Source organism: Mobula birostris, chromosome 19, assembly GCF_030028105.1.
Source record: "Mobula birostris isolate sMobBir1 chromosome 19, sMobBir1.hap1, whole genome shotgun sequence".
Classification (NCBI taxonomy): domain Eukaryota; kingdom Metazoa; phylum Chordata; class Chondrichthyes; order Myliobatiformes; family Myliobatidae; genus Mobula; species Mobula birostris.
In genome coordinates, this window is record NC_092388.1 from 33884721 (window position 1) to 33909362 (window position 24642).

The 24642-nt window shown below is 40.3% G+C and overlaps 1 protein-coding gene across 1 annotated transcript in view; it reads left to right on the plus strand.

The window, feature by feature from the left end:
* The window catches only part of gmds (GDP-mannose 4,6-dehydratase), a 657689-nt gene that overhangs the window by 533797 nt on the left and 99250 nt on the right, over positions 1-24642 (plus strand). The window contains exon 8 of the mRNA XM_072283399.1: positions 919-1037. Coding sequence (XP_072139500.1) covers positions 919-1037 — 119 coding nt within the window. The remainder of the gene's footprint in view (positions 1-918; positions 1038-24642) is intronic.

Consider the following 24642-nt stretch of genomic DNA (forward strand, 5'->3'; position numbering starts at 1 on the left):
AGCACACCAGGGAAACCCATCCCTTTAAAGCACCCCTAATTGCTTTGAAAAATTGTTAGTTGAATTAAATATTCACCATTTTGAATCAAATATTCAAAAGTTCACCAAACTTTTCATTGAATAATGTCCAATCATCAAAAGAAAAGAAAATTTAGAAAAAAATAACACTATCTTCTTCATATTATTTCAAATTAAAAGCTGAAGTATTTTTAGCCAGAATCATAAAACTCGAATATAGCTTTTATACAGAAATCAAGAAAGAACACAAAATGTGCAATTCTTGGCATCTGACTATTTATTGGTTACTCAATTCGGTTTTGGGGTAATGTCTGCTTGTTGGTCATTATGAAGAATAGTTATACTTTATCCTTCTCGCCAGAAAGAATGTATTTTCAATTGCAAGATGAGGATGCAAGTTTTAAGTCCTACCAATCTATTTTGTAGGATGATACAACTCAAATTGCTATGTTGTTCACTGGAAGACAAGTTATGAAAGGTTTTGCACACCTGTGATCTGGATACGTACAGTATCAGCTATGAAAAATCCCCTCAGTTTCTGTTAAGTCAAATCATAGTACACCAAGTACCTGTCCTGAGATGTCAGATTAATACTGTAAGCTTAGTGTCAACAAAATGAAAATGAGAATTGTATAAACTTGTCAGAGCTGGCAAGTTAGAAGCAATGTATATTTAAGTTGACAAAACACAGAAGATTTGCTGGTGATCTCTGACATATTGTACATCTCTGTGCACATGCATCACCGACGTAAAATGAAGACTATTTTAAAATAATCGGAAAGTATATGTCTTAAGGTCTATTTGCAAGTGAAACAGTGGCCTTGAGTAGTAACATGTTGATTTATCCCATGCTTAACGCACCATCTATGATTCACTCCAGTCTTCATTTTCATTTCTCAGGCAATGTGGTTGATGCTACAACAGGATGAACCAGAGGATTATATTATAGCTACTGGTGAAGTGCACAGTGTTCGTGAATTTGTGGAAAAAGCCTTCAAACACATTGGCAAGACTATTATGTGAGTACCAAACTGGACCACAGATGCCTTGATTCATTGATATTACTTTATTTTGTCGTAATAATTTGGGCCTTTTCTAATCTCACTAAGTTTTTATATTTGCATCAAGTAATAAATATAAAGTTAATAAGAGGTTTTTAAAAATAGTTATTGTCATTTATTGTTTAGTTGCCAAAGATCTATAATTACTGCAGTCTGGCTTGCAAATGGGGAAATTGTGTTCAAAAATTTCTGATTCAACTAAAATTATCCAGAAACAGGATGAATGAGTTTGGAACATTCAGTTGTTCAAATGATGTACCATCACATTGCTGAGCAACCCAGTGACAATTATTCAATTAATTAGGACACATTTATAATTATTTGCTCCTTATTTGATGTTTTACCCTTTGAACCTTAAATAGGAATATAATGTGATTTATATATCTCAATATGTAGCCATTTGCATTAGTGCAGGTGGTTTTAACATGTCACCTTGTCATTGCAATGTACAGTGGATTGGGACACATAGGATCGAGTACATTCTGGCCCAATTATGCAGTTGCCCCAATTAGCCAAAGTTTTATGGAAATAGTTAAAAAGGAGAAACTACCATTTAACTGAGCAACAAATTATGTATTTAAATGAAATACCAAACAAATTAGAACGCTACTAATACAGTACTATATACTGTGTATTAGTTCTTATTGGTTACTGATAGAGGAGTTCATTTAATATTCACTACTGTATTCTTTTGATTCACTGTAAATAAGCAAAATCAATGCAGATAATAGACAGCCTTCATACAATGCTTTCAATGGTTGCATCCTCCAAATCTTCATTTTCACTGTAACATTCAAGATGATTGTCAGTTCCTTCAAATTCTTTGTAGTGTCTAACTTGTAGTAGTGAAATTGTTTCATTTTTACTATTGGCCATTTCTAGCATTTCCAAACCTGAAAGCTTGAAACTTCAATGAGCAGAACAGTTCTGGATTGTAGTATTACTTACCTCTCACCAATGACCAGTGACACAAATCACATATTTTTTTACACAAACACACGCAACTGACGCATTTTAAAAACTGTTCACTCTAAGCACAGTGTAGCGTCTAACAGCCTTACAAGTGCGTAAGGCTGACACTAGTTAGAAACTGTTCAGCAGTGGTCTCCTGTCCCAATTAAATGGCATAGCATCCCAAATAAATGAAGGGAATCCTGACTATTTTCTCATTTAGTGTTTGTTGTTTAAGATTTCTCCCAAATAAGTGGCTGACCCAATTAACTGGAATCCACTATATATTCTTTTAACTTTGATTATCAGCCTGCTCCAAGTATCTGTTTTTTATTGCAAATAGTTTATATTGCAGTAACAATGGATCAAGAGTGAGAATTAGAGCTCATGGTTATTTTTACAGACATGGACACAAACTCTTCCTTAGGTTTATTTTGTTCAAGAAGGACAGTCTTCAGACCCAAAGTATCACCATTACAGCATACGGTGTCATTTTTATATGTACAGGTCAGCTTTGAAAGAAAACTACCTTGTTATACACAAGGTAATTGAGTACAGTTAATTAAACTGAAAGATGAGATCAATAAATCAAGTCCTTAATTTAAACTCTCCGCACTTGATTGCCCAAACAATGCATACCACGGACCTTTATTGCTGTTAATTCACTTTGGGGAAAGTTGCTTAAATTTTAAAAGGCAGATTTATGTGAGTTTTTCAAGTGTTGATTGGTAGGATTAAGAAGTGATAGGCCAAAAAAATAGTATTTTGTTGTGTACAGGAATGTCTTGTGGAGTCTTAGACACAGATTGCTGTTTTCCCTTCATATATTTACACTTGTGTCTAATGATTTCTTAACATGCCAAGGCATTCCCTGGATTCCCCTGGGTATCAACTAAAAATGTAAACCTTGGCATTACAGTTGATTAAAATGTCTTAACTACTAATATTTTGATTTTATTGAAGCAGTAATAAATGATACTTCTACCTATGTACCTAATTGTAACTAATGTATAATTGCATATGTCATTAGCTTATAAAAGAAAATACATTGCTATAACCAAGTTTTAGTATGTCAAATGTCACTGACAAATATCTGCTGCCAGAAATTGCTGCCCCCATTTTCCACGTGCCCATGCTCATTTGATCTAATTTGATCTGAATGTATAGAGATTTATCTTACTGGTCTTAAGCTTCCTATATTTTAGTAACATGGCCTCAATAGAGGCAACAGGGCTTCTAACAAAAAGCACTGTATAGATTATACAGTGGGCAAAGCTCTGTCTCCCAGTGTTGACAGCAGTCATAATTTTTAAGTGGCTCTAAGATTCTGTATATCATTAGTTTGTTATAAAAGTAAACAAAAACAGATGAAAGTGGAAAATAATGAAAACATTAAATTAAACCAATCTAATTTTTAAAAAGTGCTTTCTCCCTTTTTTTTATCTGTAACATTGCCGTACCTAAGAATGTAAGTGGGTGCTTAGATTCTGCTGTAAGTTTCTGCAGGATCTGAGAGGTAACTTCAGAGCTTAATTCTTAGGGAAGCTTAGCAAGACGAAACTCTGCCAGTGCATGCCATATGGAGTCCACCAGCAGAGTGAGCCATCAAATTCAGCATTCTAAAATTGGAAGTGTTCTTTGCGACTTAAATTTGAACAGTGGTCCATTTAAAGAGATAAATGCTGACAGCTCCATTTAGAAACATTGGCACATACAGTACAGGAAGATCTATGTCATTGACCTTCCTCAAAAACTTCTCCATTTTATCTGCTTTACCTCAGATACCTGGTTCAGATTTTATCATTGACAGGTGGTTTTTGAATACTATCCCATCACTTTTGCAATTCAGCAATAGTTTTACAGCCCTGATGTCACTGTTTCACCCTAGATTTTTATTTGTCTTTGAATCTGCCGCTAAGAGCCTATTTTAGCAGACTAAAAGGTGTAAGGTAATGCAAAGATTGTTTTAATGTGATTCAGAAACACCTATGTATTGGTTTTAAGGTCTATTTTAGAATGCCATAGACTTCTTTAAGCCAATGAACCTTTTCAAGTCACCATATGTAAGGCAGGGAGTGCTCAAATATTACTCACCTAAAACTATTGTGATTTTTCGTGATAGATCAGAAACACATGGCCAAGTGCACTGCCATTAACACAATGGGTGTGTGTGAGAATTGCTCCTTGCCCAGGGTGAAGTAACTTGCTTGTGTACGCACACACTTGTTTGTTCTCCATGGAACAGCAAGAACCTTTTGCCATCACTTTGACTAATGGCCAGAATTACTCTGCTGGTTTGTGCATAGTGCACATCAATTCTGTACATAAAAACTATTTCATATTTAAATAATTATGCTGGCTTACTTATAAACTGATGATTAATGATCACACGCACATTTTAATGTTATATTTTTGTGCCATAAGAAATCAACAGAGTTTATGTGATAAGCATGGTCCAGCACATAAAATATTTACCAAATTTTTTTCTCTGTGTAACTGTGGTTTAATCAAACCTGCAACAGGGGAAGACAGGTCTGCACAGCATGTTTCTTTGATGAGCTCATGGCACATGCAAGTACTCGGTTGAACTCCTAATGCCCTCAATTCCCTGTTGATGTTAAAATGCAGTAAATTAGCCTAAGGACAGAATGGTATTGTTTCTACTTGTTTCATATTTGCTTTTCTCTTAACCTGCGACCCACTGTGGTTCATGACAGCAGCCAGTTATGTTTTACCAGCAATAGTGGATGATTGCATGTGGTTTTCTTACCTACAGTTCTGTGCCTACCCAATTCTTTTAAAGCTTACTTTAGTTGGCACGGTTCCAAAGAGTGGTAGAGTTCACATTTAGATTTCCCAATTTAACAACTCCAAGGGTTTTGTTGAAATTATCTTAGAGAGTGGATTTGGCTGACGGAGTGGATACTTTTAATTTTATCAAACGTAAGAGAATAGGATATCTCTTCTATCCTAATCTATCTCTCCTGCAGATGGATTTGTTAATTGTGTGATTTAAGCCTGAATGTAATTTGGTAAATATTTAGGGTCTCAATTAATCACAGTTGTTGATAGCTTGCCAATATGTTTGTATAGAACTGCCAGCTGGGTGCACTGTATAGTCCATTTGTTCTGCTCTTCCATGCTTACACACTGCAGCGTGAAATTATAAAACATATTGGACTGCAGATGCCAGCTCTGATCTTTTGTTCCATCATGGACCAACCACTAAGTCCAGGAGTAATTTATTGAGTGGAAGGAACATCAGAATGACAGCCATGGTCGGCACATCAAGCATGACCCCATTCATTGGAATAGGATTGCCCAATATCACTAAAATGGTAAATTTAACTCAGTTTTGGTTCACATTTCTTTATTTTTCTGTACATTAATGGTTTAACCAAATGTAAACAAGTATTTCAAAACTAGAATTTTTCCAAATGATTTACTATCTTTAAGCCAGCCATCACTGTTTTCAAATTATTCTATCAGTGAAACAGACATTTTACTGCGCATTGTCCACGTGGCAGGATGTTAGGCAAGATTGACAGATCAGACATCAGGCCGAATTCCTTATGAGGACCACACATAGCCTCACATATTGCTTCAGGTGGCAGCATTTCATCCCTTCTCCCTCTGCACAGACTCCTGCCAGAATCCCAAATCCCCGTGCCAAACTCCTGTTGATGGATCTGAATCTTCGCTGCTGAACTGATGCCTTCTGCCGCTTTCCTTACCTCACACATCCCCATGCATTCTGCCAGTTCCTTACCTCACAGGTTCCTGCTCTCAACTACTAGAAGCCCGATTTCTGCTACCAGGACAGCAGCTTCTGTCATAAACCTCCTTGACCACCCTTCCAACCCTAAATTTGTCTATCTCAGCAACCCTACTGTGCTGGGGTGGGGGAGTGTGAAGGAAGAGAGAGGCAAGGGAGAGAGAAAGAGAGGGAGAATGGTCAGTGAGGGAGAGTTGGAGAAAGAGGAGGGAGATATAACAAGGAGGATAGACAAGAAGGGATCAGAGGGGAAGAGAAAAGGATAAAAGTGAATGTGATCTGTCCTTTGTCGTTTAACACTGCGATTAAAATTGAAATTTTACCCATTTTTAAATATTCATTTATCACCGAAAATTTTTATAACCAAGTTTAAGAATTTCATGGAAGAAAGCAACTACTTTTAACTTGGGCAAGCTACATGTTGAGACTAATCCATTTTTGGCTTGTTAGACTGCTATACAGTCATAAATCTCTATACTTTTTATTGAGTTGCTTACATTCAGTTTAAGTTAGCTAACATGTCTGTGAGGCTTTTATGGAATTGAGATCATCATAAGAAGAAGCCATGTCATGATTGTTTTCAATGAGCCAGGAGATATTCAATAATATTCATGAGTGAAATTTTATCCTGTGAGGTACATGGACATTTATTACAAAATATAAAGGTTCAACAGCAATACTGGTGAGAGAATTTTGTTGGCTACTCTGAACAGTAAAATAAAATATATTAACAATATCCCCTAATATTTTAAATAACATTGCAAATAATTTCAGATCAAGTTGAACACATGTAACATTCACAGACTTATTTATGAAACACAAAGCAACAAAAGCAATCCAAATCCTGTATACTTCCCACCCTTAGTTGCACAACATTACCAATTGGTCGTTGGTCTCATGGACAAAGAGAAGTATCCATGTATTGTATGTCATTTGGGAAATTCAGATCTGTTGAATTTTGTAAGCAGAGCCAAATGCACATCTGCCAACATTGTACATTTAGTCCATGTGATCAAAGTCTATTTTGCTCTCAATATTTATAAATAATCAACTCAAAATTAGCACCTCTTTAGTGCAACAGGTTCAGATGGAGTGTTCATAGGTGTGTCCTGAAAGGATTCTTTGCACAGTATATGGACAGACTTACTAGTGAAGAGGCTACACATGATCTAGTGTTCTATCCATTCAGTGTGTATCTACACAGCTTTGCAAAGAATTAAACAACTTCTCAAAAATCATCCGACACAGAAGCTTTCTTTAGGGTTTTTGATGAGAATTCTCACTTGACAAAAATATGTGTTAAATTCGATACAGATTTGTTGCGTGCCCGAATATACTGTCAATTATTCTTGCAATTGGCGTTAACCAAGGTAATATACATGCGTATACTCCATGACTATGCCATGAAAACAAGAGCAAGCTCATGGCGCAATGATATCTTAATCACAATAAATGATAAACATAATACTTCCTTCAAAATAAATCCATTAAATATTTACCGATATTAAAAAAAAGACTTAAGACTCACAGATGTTGTTGTTTCAAGGGCAAGTAAAGAGTGGATGAATGTCTTTCCACAATGTGCTTCAGATCGAATCAACTAACCATGAAGACTAATCTGAGCAGGAAATATATAAAAACAGCTTGTGCAGAAAGTGATGTCCATTCAAAACAAATTGCGACTCTAAAGGCTAAAAAAGTGTTGCTAAGTTACTGTTTTTTTTTGAAAACCATAAAACATAAGATATTAGAGCAGAATAAGGCCAATCAGACCATCAAATCTGCTCCTCTGTGGCTGATTTATTATCCCTCTTAACCCCCATTCTCCTGCCTTCTTCCCATAACTTTTGATGTCCTTACTAATTAAGTAGCTATCAAGCTCTACTTTTAAATATATAAGACCGTAAGACATAGGAACAGATTTAGGCCATTTGGCCCACTGAGTGTTCTCCATTCCATTATGGCTGATTTATTAACCCTCCTAATCTCATTGTCCTGCCTCTCCCCATAACCTTTGACACCCTTGTTATGCTTTGTAACTTCAAAACATTAAACTAATTCAAAGGAAGATATGGGAGCCAGGAATGTCAGTGTAACTTCCAGTTTACTTTACACAAGGTGCACACATATCATATGGTAGTATGATGACATGTGCAATTCATGTACTTTTACATATAACCCGTATTTAATTATTCAAATGAACAAGATTACTCAAATATTATTGAAACATTAAATACACAATAACCTTGATTAATCAAAGTCCTATCAACCTTGGTCTTAAATATACTGAATGACTTGGCCTGCACACCTGTCTGTGGCAATGAATTCTACAGATTCACCCTCTGGCTAAAGAGATGTTTCCTCATTTTTGGTCCAAATGGACATCTGTCAATTCTGAAGCTGTATCCTCTGGTCCTAGACTCCCCCACTATGGGAAGCATCCTCTCCACATCCACTTTATCTGTATTGACAGAGTTTCAGAAAAGGATGCATTTGATGTACTGAATGGACTAAGTATTGATAAAAATGAGTTATGAGAAAGGGTAGCTAAATGTAAAGTTGGCCAATATGGTAGACATCCTGTTTTTTTGCCAGGAGAAATGACAGAGGTCCTCACAATAATCATCAAGTCTACAATATTCAACAATTCAGGATATATTCAGGAGTGTTACCTGAGGACAAGAAATGCAAATGTTACACCTTGTTTAAAAATGTGTGGAAGAGATAACCCCAATTATTAGTCAGTCTAAACTCTTGAGGGGGAATTTCTGGAAGCAGTAATCAGGGTCAGACTTTTCAGTCACTTGTTTTGATTACAGAAAGCCAATGTGATCTTGTTCAACGCAAATCACGTCGAAGTAACAATTGAATATTTTTCACAAACAGGAGAAAATCTGTGGATGCTGGAGATCACATAAAACGCAAAGCAACGCACAAAATATGCAGTCATAGTTTCAGGCTGAGACCCTTCTTCAGGACTTCTCCCTTTGCTTTTGAGTCCTGAGGAAGGGTCTCAGCCTGCAATGTCGACTGCTTACTCTTTTCCATAGATGCTGCTTGGCCTGCTGATTTCCTCCAGCATTTTGTGTGTGTTGCTTTGGATCTGCAGATTTCTCTTCCTTCTAATTGAATATTTTTGTTGAAGTAATAGAGATATCCTTTTGCTGGTTAGTAAAGTATGGTTGTTGTGATTTATGTGGACTTCCAAAAGATATCTGATGAAGTGACACATTTTGGGCATGTCATCATGAGTAAAGTCCATCAGACAAAGGAGTAGAATTAGGCCATTGGGCCCATCATAACTGTTCTGCCAGTTCACCATGGCTGATCCGTTTCCCTCTCAGCCCCATTCTCTTGCCTTCTCCCTGTAACCTTTCATGCCCTGACTAATCAAGAACTTATCAACCGCCACTTTAAATATACCCAGCGACCTGGCCTCCACAACCACCTGAGAAACAAATTTTACAGATTCACCACACTCTGGCTAAAGAAATTCCTCCTCATCTCTGTTCTAAATGGACATCCCTCTATTTTGTTTGAGCTGTGCCCTCTGGTCCTAGACTCCTGCGCCAAAGGAAACATCCCCTCTACATCCACTCTATCTAGGCCTTTCAACATTCAAAAGGTTTCAATGAGATTCTCTCCTCCCATTCTTCTAAATTCCAGTGAGTACAGGCCTAGAGCCTTTAATCGCTGCTCATATGATAACACTTCCATTCCTCAACTCATTCTTGTGGAACTCCTCTGAATCCTCTCCAAGGTCAGCACATCCTTTCTTAAATAAGGGTCCCAAAACTGCTCACATTACACCCAAGTGAGTCCTCAACATTGCCTTATACAGCCTCAGTATTACTTCCTTGCTTTTATATTCTCGTCCTCTTGAAATGAATGCTTGCATTGCATTTGCTGTTCTCACTACTGACTCAACCTGCAAATTAGCCTTCAGGGAATCCTGCACAAAGACTCCCAAGCCCATTTACACCTCAGATTTTTGAATTTTCCAGGCAATGTCTGTAGCGGCACAAAGAGAAACTAAAATTGAAACAAAACTACAGACGCTAGAAATCTGAGATAAAGACAGAAAATGCAGTGAGTGCTCAGCGAGTCAGGTACATCTATGGAAAGAGAAGCAAAGGTAAAGATTCAGGTCGAAGCCCGTTTGAATAAGGGAGAAGACAAGTTACTTCAGTTATCAATAAGTTGGGAGGCATGGGTAAAATAAAGAGAAGGGCCCAAGAGGGGTGCAGCTAGTACAGCCAGAGACCTGGGTTCAGTCCTAACCCCAGGTGCTGTGTTCATGGAGCCTGCACGTGCTCCCTGTGACTGTATGGGTTTCCCTAGGGTGCTCCAGTTTCCTCCCACATACTACAATGATATGTACATTTTTAGATTAATTGTTCATAGTAAATTGCACCTAATGTGCAAGTGAATAGTAGAATCAGGCAGGAATAATCATTTTTTTAAATTATTTTTCTGTGGCTGTCTTCATTCGTCGTACTAAAGTGCAGCAGCTCATATTTCTCCACGTTAATCTAATTGATGTGCTCCTCTGCCATGAGCCTATCCATTTTTAAATTCTGCAACACACTATCGTTATCCTGTTTGCATTTCATAATCCTGCTGTTTTGTGTCACCCACAAATTTAGAAATTATGATCGCACTCCCAAATCCAGGTCATTACTATCAATCAAAAAAAGTAATGGCCCCACCATCAATCCTTTAACAGCCACTTTAATCTCTGTCTTCAGTCTGCAAAGACAGCAATCACCAAGACCCTCTGTCATCTGTTACCGAGCCAGCTTCATATATGTGTCTCCCTTAGGCCTTTGAAATGCCTCCTCTCCCCCCCCCCCCACCAATTGCCGACTCTAATGAAGCACCATCCACTCATGAACCCACACCCTGGTCACATTGGATTGGTGCAGCTGACAACACTCCCACAGAATCCACCGCAACCCATCCCCTCACTCCCCTCTCAGCTATTTAGCTGTTCACTGTCACTGTCCTAAAACTTAAGGCCTAGTTAGGCCTAAGACCTCTGATGCCCTCTTTCACCTGTTATCTGAAACTTAACACTTAGAATGCCAAACACCAGGTTCTGATTGGACATTCCAAGAACATGAATATTCTGTGTTTAATTTTTAAATGACGGAAGGTGTAGAAACAAAAATTCAGATTAGTCTCTAAAGAATACAAAAATTTAGGTCTTCATTTTGCAGTCTGAACAATCACCTTCAGTTTGAAGTGTTCATTCGGGTTATACTAGGCAACTTTTGGTGTAGTTTTGAAGAGATCCAAAATGCTTTAATTTTCACAGAACGTAAGAGAGCCTGGACATCTCATCTCTGACCTCAGTGTATCACCATATTTTAAAACAACACACACAAAATTCTGGAGAAACTCATAAAATCAGAAAAATTCTGTAGAAGGGAGTAAAGTAAGAGGAGCTGAGGGCAGTGTGGACAGGGCCAACGAACTTAACCTGTTCTTTAACAGATTTGACATTGTGACCCCTGCCCATCCCCCACATTAGCCACCTGTTGTCGGCCCTCAATCAACACATATTCCACTCTCCCCTCCTACCCCTCCTCACAGTCCCCCACCCTGCTCTCATGACTATACCCCTCCCCCACACAAAACCACCACGGTGGGCTTCACGGCTGAACAGGTAAGAAGACAGCTGAAACGTCTCAACCCAAGCAAGGCTGCAGGACCGAATGGTGTCAGTACCAGGGTGCTCAAAGCCAGTGCCCCTCAGCTATGTGGAGTATTTTGCCATGTATTCAATCTGAGCCTGAGGCTCCGGAGGGTTCCGGTGCTGTGGAAGACGTCCTGCCTCATCCCTGTGCCAAAGACAACGCGCCCCGGCGGCCTCAATGACTACAGACCGGTGGCATTGACCTCCCACATCATGAAGACCATGGAAAGACTTGTTCTGGAGCTGCTCCGGCCTATGATCAGGCCACACTTAGATCCCCTCCAGTTCGCCTACCAGCCCAGACTAGGAGTTGAGGATGCCATCGTCTACCTGCTGAACCGTGTCTACGCCCACCTGGACAAGCCAGCGAGCACTGTGAGGGTCATGTTTTTTGCCTTCTCCAGTGCGTTCAACACCATCCGCCCTGCTCTGTTGGGGAGAAGCTGACAGTGATGCAGGTGGATGCTTCCCTGGTATCATGGATTCTTGATTCCCTGACTGGCAGACCACAGTACGTGTGCTTGCAACACTGTGTGTCCTACAGAGTGATCAGCAGCACTGGGGCTCCACAGGGGACTGTCTTGTCTCCCTTTCTCTTCACCATTTACACCTCGGACTTCAACTACTGCACAGAGTCTTGTCATCTTCAGAAGTTTTCGGATGACTCTGCTATAAGTTGGATGCATCAGCAGGGGAGATGAGGTTGAGTACAGGGCTACTGTAGGAAACTTTGTCACATGGTGTGAGCAGAATTATCTGCAGACTAAGGAGCTGGTGGTAGACCTGAGGAGAGCTAAGGTACCGGTGACCCCTGTTTCCATCCAGGGGGTCAGTGTGGACATGGTGGAGGATTACAAATACCTGGGGATATGAATTGACAATGAACTGGACTGGTCAAAGAACACTGAGGCTGTCTACAAGAAGGGTCAGAGCTGTCTCTACTTCCTGAGGAGACTGAGGTCCTTTAACATCTGCCGGACCATGCTGAGGATGTTCTATGAGTCTGTGGTGGCCAGTGCTATCATGTTTGCTGTTGTGTGCTGGGGCAGCAGGCTGAGGGTAGCAGACACCAACAGAATCAACAAACTTATTCGTAAGGCCAGCGATGTTGTGGGGATGGAACTGGACTCTCTGACGGTGGTGTCTGAAAAGAGGATGCTGTCTAAGTTGCATGCCATCTTGGTCAATGTCTCCCATCCACTACATAATGTACTGGGTGGGCACAGGAGTACATTCAGCCAGAGACTCATTCCTCTGAGATGCAGCACTGAGAGTCATAGGAAGTCATTCCTGCCTGTGGCCATCAAACTTTACAACTCCTCCCTTGGAGGGTCAGACACCCTGTGCCGATAGGCTGGTCCTGGACTTATTCCATAATTTACTGGAATAATTTACATATTACTATTTAACTATTTATGGTTCTATGACTATTATTTATGGTGCAACTGTAATGAAAAGCAATATCCCCCTGGGATCAATAAAGTATGACTATGACTAAATAGTCGATGTTTTGGGCAGATGCTCTTCATCAGCATCTGTAGAATCTTGTGCCTACCATATTTTAGAGATTGCCTATTTTGGACAAATACTACTGTATGTTCTGTGTTTAACAGTTTGTTTTTGTTTTATTTTCACTTAAACTTAATGATGTGGTGGAGAGCATTAAATATTAAATAAATTTTGTCTGAAAAGAACCCATAAAATTTTGAAACACCTCTGTTCAAGAAACCAGCAAAGCCTAGAAAAAGAAAAATAGTATATAAACTTTGGATGTAGCTTATGCAGTTGGGAAGCAGGAAAGCAAGGATGAACATTTTCTGGTTGAATATAATTAGTGCTGCTCATCTAGCTACATCTGTGCTTCAGTCTTCCACTGCTAAATCAACGACTAGCAATGACTAAATCAATGATGAGGTGCAGAGGGATGTTCAACTAATTTTAAAGATTAGACTACATTATGGATAAATATAGTTGAAAGCAGGAAGTTATAAAGTATTCTGGATTGGTTAACCAAGTGGCTGAGAATGACAGATGGAGTTTATTGTGATGAATTTTGTAATCAACTACTTGGATAAAAAGAAAAACAAGCAGTCAGACCCTTCTGCTAAGTACTGGGAGTTTTGAAGAAGCAGCAAAGATATGCCTATAAAAATTACATGAATTTTGCACCCACAAAACCAAAAACTACAAATATTAAGCTAAAAGACCAATAGAACATTGCCCTTTATGCAGAAGTGGTAGAATCCAAAGAGTGCAGAGTTATGTCTCAGTTGTGTAGAATCTTAACCAGATCTTATTTGGAGTTCATTTTGCTTCATTATGTCCCATCCCTCTTTAAGATCTGGTTGAAGTCAACAGCAGTACAAAATCATTAAAATGATGATTATGTCAAAAAAAAACAATAAATTATAGGGTCAGATTGCATTATTTTGGCATGTTTTCCAGTGAGTTTATGGTGTTGTTAAAATGATGTAATTATGGTTGTTATTTTTTTTTACAGAATTTGGCAGGATTGATTCAAACATACTATTTTTTACTGCTGGGATTGCAGTACAAGGGACCCAACCTTACAATTATGACCAAAACATTTATGAATGAAATTAGGGAAGAACTCCCTAATTAAAACAAATTTTAACTATATTGCAAGAAGGTCAGTACACTGCAATCAGTCTGACAGTTTCAAGATTCAGACTGCAGGCCCATTGAACCCCAATCACTGGTGCCATAAAGCGTTACTGAACGAAGATGTTGCCGGGACTTGTGTGTCTGAGTTATGGAGAGAGGATGAGCACGTTGGGAGATTCTTCACTGGATGGTGGGAGAACGAGGGTGATCTTATGGACATATATAAAGTCATTAAGGGCATAAAGAGGCTGTATGCATCTTGTTCCCCAGGGTTGGGGAATCAAGAGCATAGGTTTAGGATGAGATGAGAGAGATTTAATAAAAACCAAAGGGCCAACTTTTTACTCCAGAGGGGGCTCAGTATATATCGAACGAGCTGCAAGAAGAAGTAATTGAGGCAGCAACATTAAAAAAATTTAAAAAGGTACTTGGATCGGAAAGATTTAGAGCAGTAGTCCCAACTTTTTTTTATGCTGTAGGCCCCTACCATTAACCGAATGGTTTGTGGACCGCAGGTTGCCAATCCCTGATTTAGAGGGATGGGGACAAAATCAGGCAGATGGGACGAATGTAGAGGGGCATCATGGTTGGCAAGGACCAGTTGTGCTGAAAAACCTGTTTCTGTGTTGCATAACTCTATGATCTGAGATCAACAGATATTTATTTATTAGACATAGTAACTTTATGGATCAGAACTAATAAAATGAATTGAGATACAGACCACACGTGATCTAATTCAATGTTTGATTGACCTCCTACCACTCTTCGGAATACCTACAGTATGATATTGGTAATTCCTCATTCAAGGTCAATGTTCAAAGTAAATTTATTGTCAAAGTACAAATATGTCACCGTATACAATCCTTGAGGTCCAATTTCTTCTGGGTATTTACAGTAAATACAAAGAAACAACAGAATGATGAAAAACTCACGCAACATAACAGACAAACAACCAATGTGCAAAAAACTGTACAAATATAAAAAGTAAAAAACAAACATTAATAATAAATAAATAGGCAATCAGGAATATGAGATGAAGACTCCTTGCAAGTGAGTCCCCATCCCTCTAAATCAAATTATGGAAACATTTCAGTGTGTTGGTTGAGTGAAGTTTAGTGAGGTTATCCTCTCTGGTTCAAGAACCTGATGGTTGAAGGATAATAACTGTTCCTGAACCTGGTAGTGTGGGTCCTGAGGCTCCTATACCTTCTTCCTGATGACAGCAGTGAGAAGAGACCATGGCTTGTATGGTGAGGGTCCTTGATAATGTGTGCTGCTTTCTTGCAATAGCACTCCATGTAGATGTGCTCTATAGTGGGGAGGACTTTACCCATGGAAGTCTATACTATTTTTTGTAGTTTTTCCTATTGTTTGGTTATTGGTGTTTCTATGCCTGGCAACCAGTCAATATACTGTCCACTGGACATCTCTAGAAGTTTGTCAAAGTTTTAGATGACATGCCAGATCTTCGCACACTTCTTGGAAAGCTGTCATGCTTTCTTTGTAATGACACTTACTTGCTGGTCCCAGGGCAGATGCTCTGAAATGAGAAGACGGAGGAACTTAAAATTGCTCACACTCTCCATCTCTGATCCCTAGTGAAGACTTTCTCATGGATATCGAGTTTCCTCCTCCTGTAGTCAATAATCAGCTCCTTGGTCTTGCTGACATAGCATGAGAAGTTTCTTCTTGTGGCACCATTCAGCCATATTTTCAGTCTCCCTCCAAATGCTGATTTGTCACCATCTTTGATCTGGCCAACTTAGGTAGTGACATCAGCAAACGTAAATACAGCACTGGAGCTGTGCTTAGCTTCGCAGTCATAAGTATCAAGCAAGTAGAGCAGGGGGCTATGGATACAGCCTTTTGGTGCACATGTCCTGATGATGATTGTGGAGGAGATGCAGTTGCTAATTCGTCATGACTGGGGTCTGAAGTGAGGAAATCAAGGATTCAGTTGTACAAGGAAGTATTTAGGCCTAAGTATTGGAGCTTATTGATTGGTTTTGAAGGGATGATAGTATTGAATGCTGAGCTGTAGTCAGTGAAGAGCATCCTGATGAATGTACCTTCACTATCCAAATGTTCCAGAGTCGGGTGAAGAGCCAAAGAAATAGCATCTGCTGTTGGTCTGTTGTGATGATAGGCAAATTGGAACAGATCTAAACACAAGGAATTCTGCAGATGCTGGAAATTCAAGCCACATACATCAAAGTTGCTGGTGAACGCAGCAGGCCAGGCAGCATCTCCAGGAAGAGGTGCAGTCGACGTTTCAGGCCGAGACCCTTTGTCAGGACTAACTGAAGGAGGAGTTAGTAAGAGATTTAAAAGTGGGAGGGGGAGATCCAAAATGATAGGAGAATACAGGAGGGGGAGGGATGGAGCCAAGAGCCAGAGAGGTGATTGGCAAAAGGGATATGAGAGGATCATGGGACAGGAGGCCCAGGGAGAAGGAAAAGGGAGGGGGGGGGAAACCCAGAGGATGGGCAAGAGGTATAGTCAGAGGGACAGAGGGAGAAAAAGGAGAGTGAGAGAAAGAATGTGTGTATATAAATAAATAGCGAATGGGGTACTAGGGGGAGGTGGGGCATTAGTGGAAGTCAGAGAAGTCAATGTTCATGCCATCAGGTTGGAGGCTACCCAGACGGAATATAAGGTGTTGTTCCTCCAACCCGAGTGTGGCTTCATCTTTACAGTAGAGGAGGCTGTGGATAGACATGTCAGAATGGGAATGGGATGTGGAATTAAAATGTGTGGCCACTGGGAGATCCTGCTTTCTCTGGCGGACAGAGCATAGGTGTTCAGCAAAACGATCTAGTCTGCGTCGGGTCTCGCCAATATATAGAAGAATCTCTTACTAGCTCTTTCTTCAGTTAGTCCTGATGAAGGGTCTCGGCCTGAAACATTGACTGTACCTCTTCCTAGAGATGCTGCCTGGCCTGCTGCGTTCACCAGCAACTTTGATGTGTGTTGTTGGAACAAATCTAAGTTGCTCCTCAGGTAGGAGTTAATATGTTTCATCACTAAACACAAAAAGCACTTCATCACAGTAGATTCTTCCTTGTGCAACTGAATCCTTGAGTGATTTCACGATTTTCTGATGCACTTGGCAGACTTGCCTCTCAAGCATGCAGGCGTGGCACCTTTAAGCAGATGAAGGTACATAGTGATCTTGTCACACTCCTGCTCTCCTGACGTGGAACATCTGATGATTAAATGCTGACCATTCAACTTACCAAGAGAGATCTCCTCCATGATCCTGACCACAGTTTATAGTCTGCCAAAAGCCAAAGTCAACCAGCTACTCAAGGTATTGAATTCTGCTATTAGCCAACAAGAAACAGCCCTCCCTGACACATTTCAAATTATAGTTTGAGACTTAAATGGGCTTAGAAACATTGAAACATAGAAAACCCACAGCACAATACAGGCCCTTCAGCCCACAAAGTTGTGCCAAGCATGTCCCTACCTTAGAAATTACTAGGCTTATCCATAGTCCTCTATTTTTCTAAGCTCTATGTACCTATTCAAAAGTCTCTTAAAAGACCCACCTCCATCACCATTGCCGGCAGCCCATTCCACGCACTCACCACTCTCTGCGTTTAAAAAAAAAAGTACTCCTCACACCTCCTCTGTACCTACTCACCAGCACCTTAAACCTGTGTCCTCTTGTAGCAACTATTTCAACCCTGGGGAAAAGCCTCTGACTATCCACATGATCAATGCCTCTCATCATCTTATTTGAAGAAATCTCTGCCCACTTATCATCAGCACATAACCTGCAACACCAGGGATCCCAACACATTTGACCACTACTGTACTACGATTAGGAGTGCCTACCATTCCATGCCTAGACCACATTTCAGGAAATCTGATCACTGGCTTCCTACCTGCATACAGGCAGAGGCTAAAGGGCAAGGCTCCAGAAGTAAGACAACAAAGAGGTGATCGCAGGAGACAGAGGATGGGATTGCTTCAAGTTGATGGACTAGGCCATATTCAGGAAGATCTGAATAAATACACTACAGTTGTCACAGACTTTATAAAACAGTTGTGGACAAGTTTGTCCCCACAAAATCATTCAGAGTCTTCCTCAACCAGAAGCTCTGGATGAATTTTGAGATCCTCAATCTGCTGAGGGCCAGATCAGTGGCATTAAAAGTTTCCCAAACTAGATGCAGTTCTGTGTCAGTGAGATTTATCCAAACATAGCCAGCAGAGTAGATACTCGCTTACAAGGTTGTAACCATTCTTGCCAAGGCAGCTTATTCACAGGGTGTTACTGCTCTTTGTCTCCAAAAGTGAGATTACATGTTATGTTTGGATGAAGGATTTGAGAAAGGAAATTTAGCAATTCTGTGCCCTAATCTTTTAACTAGATGACTTTTAAGTTTTGGCCTTTGTACAATGTTTCTTAATCATAGTTAAGATCACTGCTACATTTAAGAGCCTGTGCTGACCATGTGCTGAAAGATTTGGCTGGCAAATTGCAACTTTGATTCCTCTTGCATATGCCATGTTCATTTTATGTGCAGTGAAAACTCTGGGTCCTTTCTTTCAACTTAATGGAATTGCATTGTAATGACTATTTAGACCACAGTCTGAAATTAATGCGTACTGCTATAATAATATTAGGGATAATCACTGTTAATACTGTTAAGCTGGAAGATTTTTTTATTAATTTTATTCTTGCTCAAAAGAAGGATCCAAGTGATAATTTAACACCAGACCTAATATCCTTTTCCATTTGAAGGCAGGATTACTGGAAGGAATGCTGAAAGATTGGAGCTTCTGAAAGGAGTTTGATAAAGTTGAGTCTTGATAAAACTAAATAGTTGAGAATGAACGGTGATGTGACAGAGCTAAACAAGGCAATGTTACTCATGTGGAATAATTGATGAATATGATCTGGGAACTGAAGCTTGGCTACAGGTCAAGTAAAATCAGTGAGAACTTACATTATCTGCTTCCTTCTTGGAAAATGTCATAGATCAACGCTCAGAAGTTCAAAGTAAATTTATTACCAAAGTACATATTTGTCACGTATACAACTCTGAGATTCATTTTCTTGCAGGCATACTCAATAAATCCATAACAGAACAATAACCATAGCAGAATTTTAAAAAGACCGCACCAACTTGGGCGTACAATCTGAGTGCAAAAGACAACAAGCTGTACAAATATAAAAAGACAGAAATAATAATAATAAATAAGTAAGCAATAAATGTCAAGATCATGAGGTGAAGTGTGCTTGAAAATGAATCCGTATGTTGTGAGAACATTTCAGTGATGGGGCAAGTGAAGTTATCCCCTTTGGTTCAAGAACCTGATTGCTGAGGTGTAATAACTGTTCCTGAACCTGGTGGTGTGAGTGCTGAAGCTCCTGTGCCTTATTCTTGATGGTAGAAATGAGAAGAGGGCATGTCCTGGTTGATAGGGATCCCTGATGATGAATTCTGCTTTCCTGTAGATGTGCTCAATAGTGGGGAGTGTTTTACCTGTGATGGACTGGGCCATATCCACTACTTTTTGTACAATTTTCCATTCAAGGGCAGTGGTGTCTCCATAGCAGGTCGTGACACAAGCAGTCAACATACTCTGCAGTACTCATCTAAGAAGTTAGTCAGAGTTTTAGATGTCATGCTGAATCCTTGCAAACTCTGTGCTTTCTTTGCAATTGCACTTACATGCAGGGCCCAGGTCAGGTTCTTTGAAATAATAATACTGAGGAATTTAAAGTTACTGACCCTCACCACCTCTGATCCTCCGATGAGGACTGTCTTATGGATCTTAGGTTGATCATGGATATGGGTTTTATGGTGAAAGAGAGCTCTGCAACCTGATATTAGATTGGATCTCATAAAACTGAGTTAATTGTAAACTTAAAGAAAATTGTGAACAGGTGAAGGTGCATAATAAGCAATTGCTGCAGAGGGTTAGTATGGAAATTAAGAAAAGAAAAGGGTTAAACATAACATGCAGTCTGCTGGAGTGACCATGTACAGAGGCATGCAGTATTCTCTTTACTGCAGTCATGCTTGCTGTTTGCAATGCATAATTGGAGCCATTATAACTTATTCCTCAGAAGTGAAGCACAAAGTTCAAAGTAAATTTATTATTAAAGTATGTATATGTCATCATATACATCTCTGAGATTCATTTTCTTGTAGGTGTTCACAGTAAATAGAAAGAAAAATAAAATGAAAAGCTGCACACAACAGGATGGGTAAACAACCAATGTGCAAAAGATAACAAACTGTGCAAATATAAAAAAAAAGGAAAAATAAATAAATAAGCAATGAAAATTGAGAACATGAGTTGTAGGGTCCTTAAAAGTGAGTTCATAGGTTGTGGAATCACTTCCCTGTTGGGGTGAGTGAATTTATGCTCTCTGGTTAAGAGGCCAGTGGTTAAGGAAAAATAACTGCTCCCAAACCTGGTGATGTAGGACCTCCTTCGTGTTGGCAGTATCAAGAAGAGAACATAGCCTGGATGGTGGGGGTCCTTGATGATGGATGCTGCTTTCCTGCAACAGTGTTCCTTGTAGATGTGTTCAATGGTGAGGCGGGGGTGCTTGACCTGTGATGGACTGGGCTGTATCCACGACCTTTTGTAGTTTTTTGCTGTTCAAGTGCATTGTTGTCTCCATACCGGGCCATGATACAACCAGTCAGTATACTCTCCATTGCTCATGTATAGAAGTTTGGCAAAGTCTTAGATGACAGGCTGAATTTGTGCAAACTTCGAAGAAAGTGGATGCGCTGCTGTGCCTTCTTTGTAATGGCAGTTACATGTTGGATCCAGGAGAGATCCTCTGAAATGATAACACTGAGCAATTTAATGTTACTGACTCTCTCCACCTCTTGGTCCCTGATGAGAACGGGCTCAAGGATCTCTGGTTCCCTCCACCTGTATTCAATAGTCAACTCTTTGGTTTTGCTGACATTGAGTGAGAGCTTATTGTTCTGGCACAATTCTGCCATATTCTCAATCTCCCTGCTATATGCTGACTCGTCGCCACATCGATTTTGGCCTACAGTAGTGGTCTCATCAGCAAACTTAAATATGGCAATGGAGTTGTGCTTAGCCTCACAGTCAGAAGTATAAAGCAAGTAGAGCAGGAGGTTGAGCACACAGCCTTGTAGTGCACTTACAGGGCATGCTAATGGTAATTGTGGATGAAATGTTATTACCAATTGCAACTGACTGGGGTCTGCAAGTGAGGAAATCAAAGATCCAGTATCGAGGTCTAGATCTTGGAACTTACTGATTTTTTTGGGGGGGGGGCATAATAGTATTGAATGCAGAGCTGTTGTCAATGAGGAGCATCCTGACGTATGTATCTTTCCTAACCGGATGTTCCAGAGCAGACTGGAGAGCCAATGAAATGGCATCTGATGTTGACACATTGTGACAGTGGGCAAATTAGAATGGATCTAAGTCCGCTCCTCAGGCAGGAGTTGTTATGCTTCATCACCAGTCACTTACAACACTTCACCACAGCTGGTGTAAGTACTACTGGACAATATTAATTGAGGCAGGTTACCATGTTCTTCGTGGGCACCAGGATAATTGAAGCCTGCTTGAAACGGGTGTGTACCTCAGAGTGCCAAAGCGAAAGGTTAAAGATATAAGAGAACACACCAGCCGGTTGAATAGCACAAGTCTTCAGTACTCAGCCATGGAACCTGACTAGGGCAAGGTGCTTTCCATGGGTACACTCTCCTGAAGAATGCTCTCACAGTGGCCTCAGAAACTGAAGTCACAGGGTTATCAAGGGCGATGGGAGTTTGTGAAGGTGCCTCCATGTTTTGACAGTCAAAGGAAGCATAAAAGGCATTGAGATCATCCGGGAACGAAACCTTGTTGTCACATATATCACTTGGTTTCATTTTGCAGGACGTGATGGCATTCAACACCTACCACAATCGTTGAGCATCCTTTTGTGATTCCAGTTTAGTCCAGAATTGCCACTTCGCACGAGAGATGTTTTTCCGGAGGTCATACCTAGGCCTCTTATATTTTACTTGGTTGCCAGACCTGAATGCCACTGATCTACCCTCAGCAGATTGCAGATCTCTTGGTTTATGCAGTGCCTCTGGTTGGGAAGGACTGACTGACTTTGTGGGGACACACTCATCCATGACTAGCTTTATAATGTATGTGACAACCATGGCGTTTCATTCAGATCCTCTGATAAGTCCTTGAACCTGGCTCATTCCTTTGACTTGATGCAGTCCTGTAGCCATTCCTTTGCCTCCCACGACCACCTCTTCATTGTCCTTGCTTCTGGAGCCTTGCTCTTCAGCATCCATCTATACGCAAGTAGGAGGAGGTCAGCCAGATAATCAGATTTCCAGAAAAGCCGTCTAGGGATAGAACACTAGGTATGCCTTATGGTAGTATAGCAGTGATTGTGTGTGTTGGGACCCCTGATGCCGCAGGTAATATGTTGATGATAATTGGGCAGAGATTTATTCAAATAAACCTGACTGATATCCCGGAAAATGATTTGAAAGGTGTCAGGGTAGACTGTTCCTTGTTTGTTAATTGCGGCACTCATTACATTGAATGCTTCTTTAACTTCAGACTTTGGCTGTACTTAAACTGCAGTCAGGACTATGGAGGAGAACTATGTTGGTAAGTAGAACAGATGGCACTTTATCATTTGATATTCCATGTCAGGAGAAAAAGAATGTGACAAAACATAACTCATTGTTTATCATGAAACACAGGCTCCCACCACTTACCTTCCCTGAATGTTCTGCATATTGATTGACCTGATAGATCAAGAACCCCCCTCAGGCTGGACTCTTTATTTACATCTTTCCTGTAGGTTAGCGACCAAAACTGTACACAATACTCCAACATCAACATCTTACACAACTTCAACATAACATCCCATCTGCTCTACTCAGTTCTTTGATTTATGAAGACTAATGTGCCAAAAGCTTTCTTTATGGCCCTACCAACCTGTGACATTACTTTCAATGAACTATTGACCTGTATTTCCAGATCTCTCTGTTCTACTGCACTACCGCTCAATGTGTTAGACCTGTTGGTCCTCACAAAGTGTAACACCTCACACTTGTCTGCATTAAATTCCATCTGCCATTTTTCAACCATTTTTCCAACTAGTCCAGATCCCGTTGTAAGCTTTGATAGTCTTCTTCGTTGTCCACTACACCCCCAATCTTGGTGTCATCTGCAAATTGGGTGATCCAGTTAACCACAGTATCATCCACGTCATTGATATAGATGAAAAATGATAATGACCCAGCACAGATCCCTGCGGCACTCCACTAGTCAAGTCCTCCAGTCAGGGAGGCAACCATTTACTATCACCCTCTGGCTTCTCCCACAAAGCCAATGTCTAATCCGATTTATTACCTTGTCTTGAATGCCAAGTGACTGAACCTTCTTGACCGGCCTCCCATGCCGGACCTTGTGAAATACCAGGTATATGAGACAAAGAGGAACAAAGACCAAACTCCTTGTCGATGAGGCTATAAAATTTAGATGCGATCTTGCAAAGTGAACTGTAGGTATGTTTCCTCTTAATACAGACTAAGCATAGATGCGTGTTGAAATATAATGAGATAGTGCATTATGGAATTAATAATGACAGCCAATTGTTAGGTTCCAATTATCAATTGGTATCAGTTGAATACAATGCACCTGGTGCCAAAAAAGTGTCAGTTTTATGGAAGAAATGCTGACTAAGACCTTAAGACCATAAGATCGGGGAGCAGAATTAGGCCATTTGGTCACTGAGTCTTGTCCACCATTCCATCATGGCTGATTTATTATCCCTCTCAGCCCCATTCTTCTGTCTTCTCCACGTAACCTTTGACGCCCTTACTAATCAGGAACCTTTCAACCTCTGCCTTACATGCACCCAATGACGTGGCCTCCACAGCCATCAATGGCAATGAATTCCACAGATTCACCATTCTCTGACTAAAGGAATTCCTTCTCATCCCCTTTGTAAAGAGCTGTTCTTGTATTCTGAGTCTCTGTCTCTGGTCCTAGACTCCCCCACTATAGGAAACATCAATAGGCCTCAAAGTGGCAGTAAAGGAGGCTGTGAACAGACATGTCAATGTGGGAATGGGAAGTGGAATTAAAATGTCTGGCCACCGGGATATCCTGGCTGTTACAATAAACATAGCTCAACAGTGGAGGAGTAATACATCATTTTCTGTCTTGGGAGTCTCCTACCTGACAGCATTAACAGCAATTTCTTTAACGTCCAGTCATTATTCCCCTCTGTTCCATCCCCCCCCACCACCTTTGTTTTCTCTTATTTTCTGTCCCCTTACCCCTCCCCTGCCCTCACTTTCACCTTCCTCCTTCCCTTTATTGAATGGTCTACTGTCCTCTTTTATAGATTCATTCTTCTTCCGCCTATCACATCGCTCCCTCCCCCAGCCCACCATCTTTCAACCTTACCCACGTTACTTGTCACACCCCAACTTGTGCGCCTCCTCCTCCCTAACCACCTTTTTATGTCT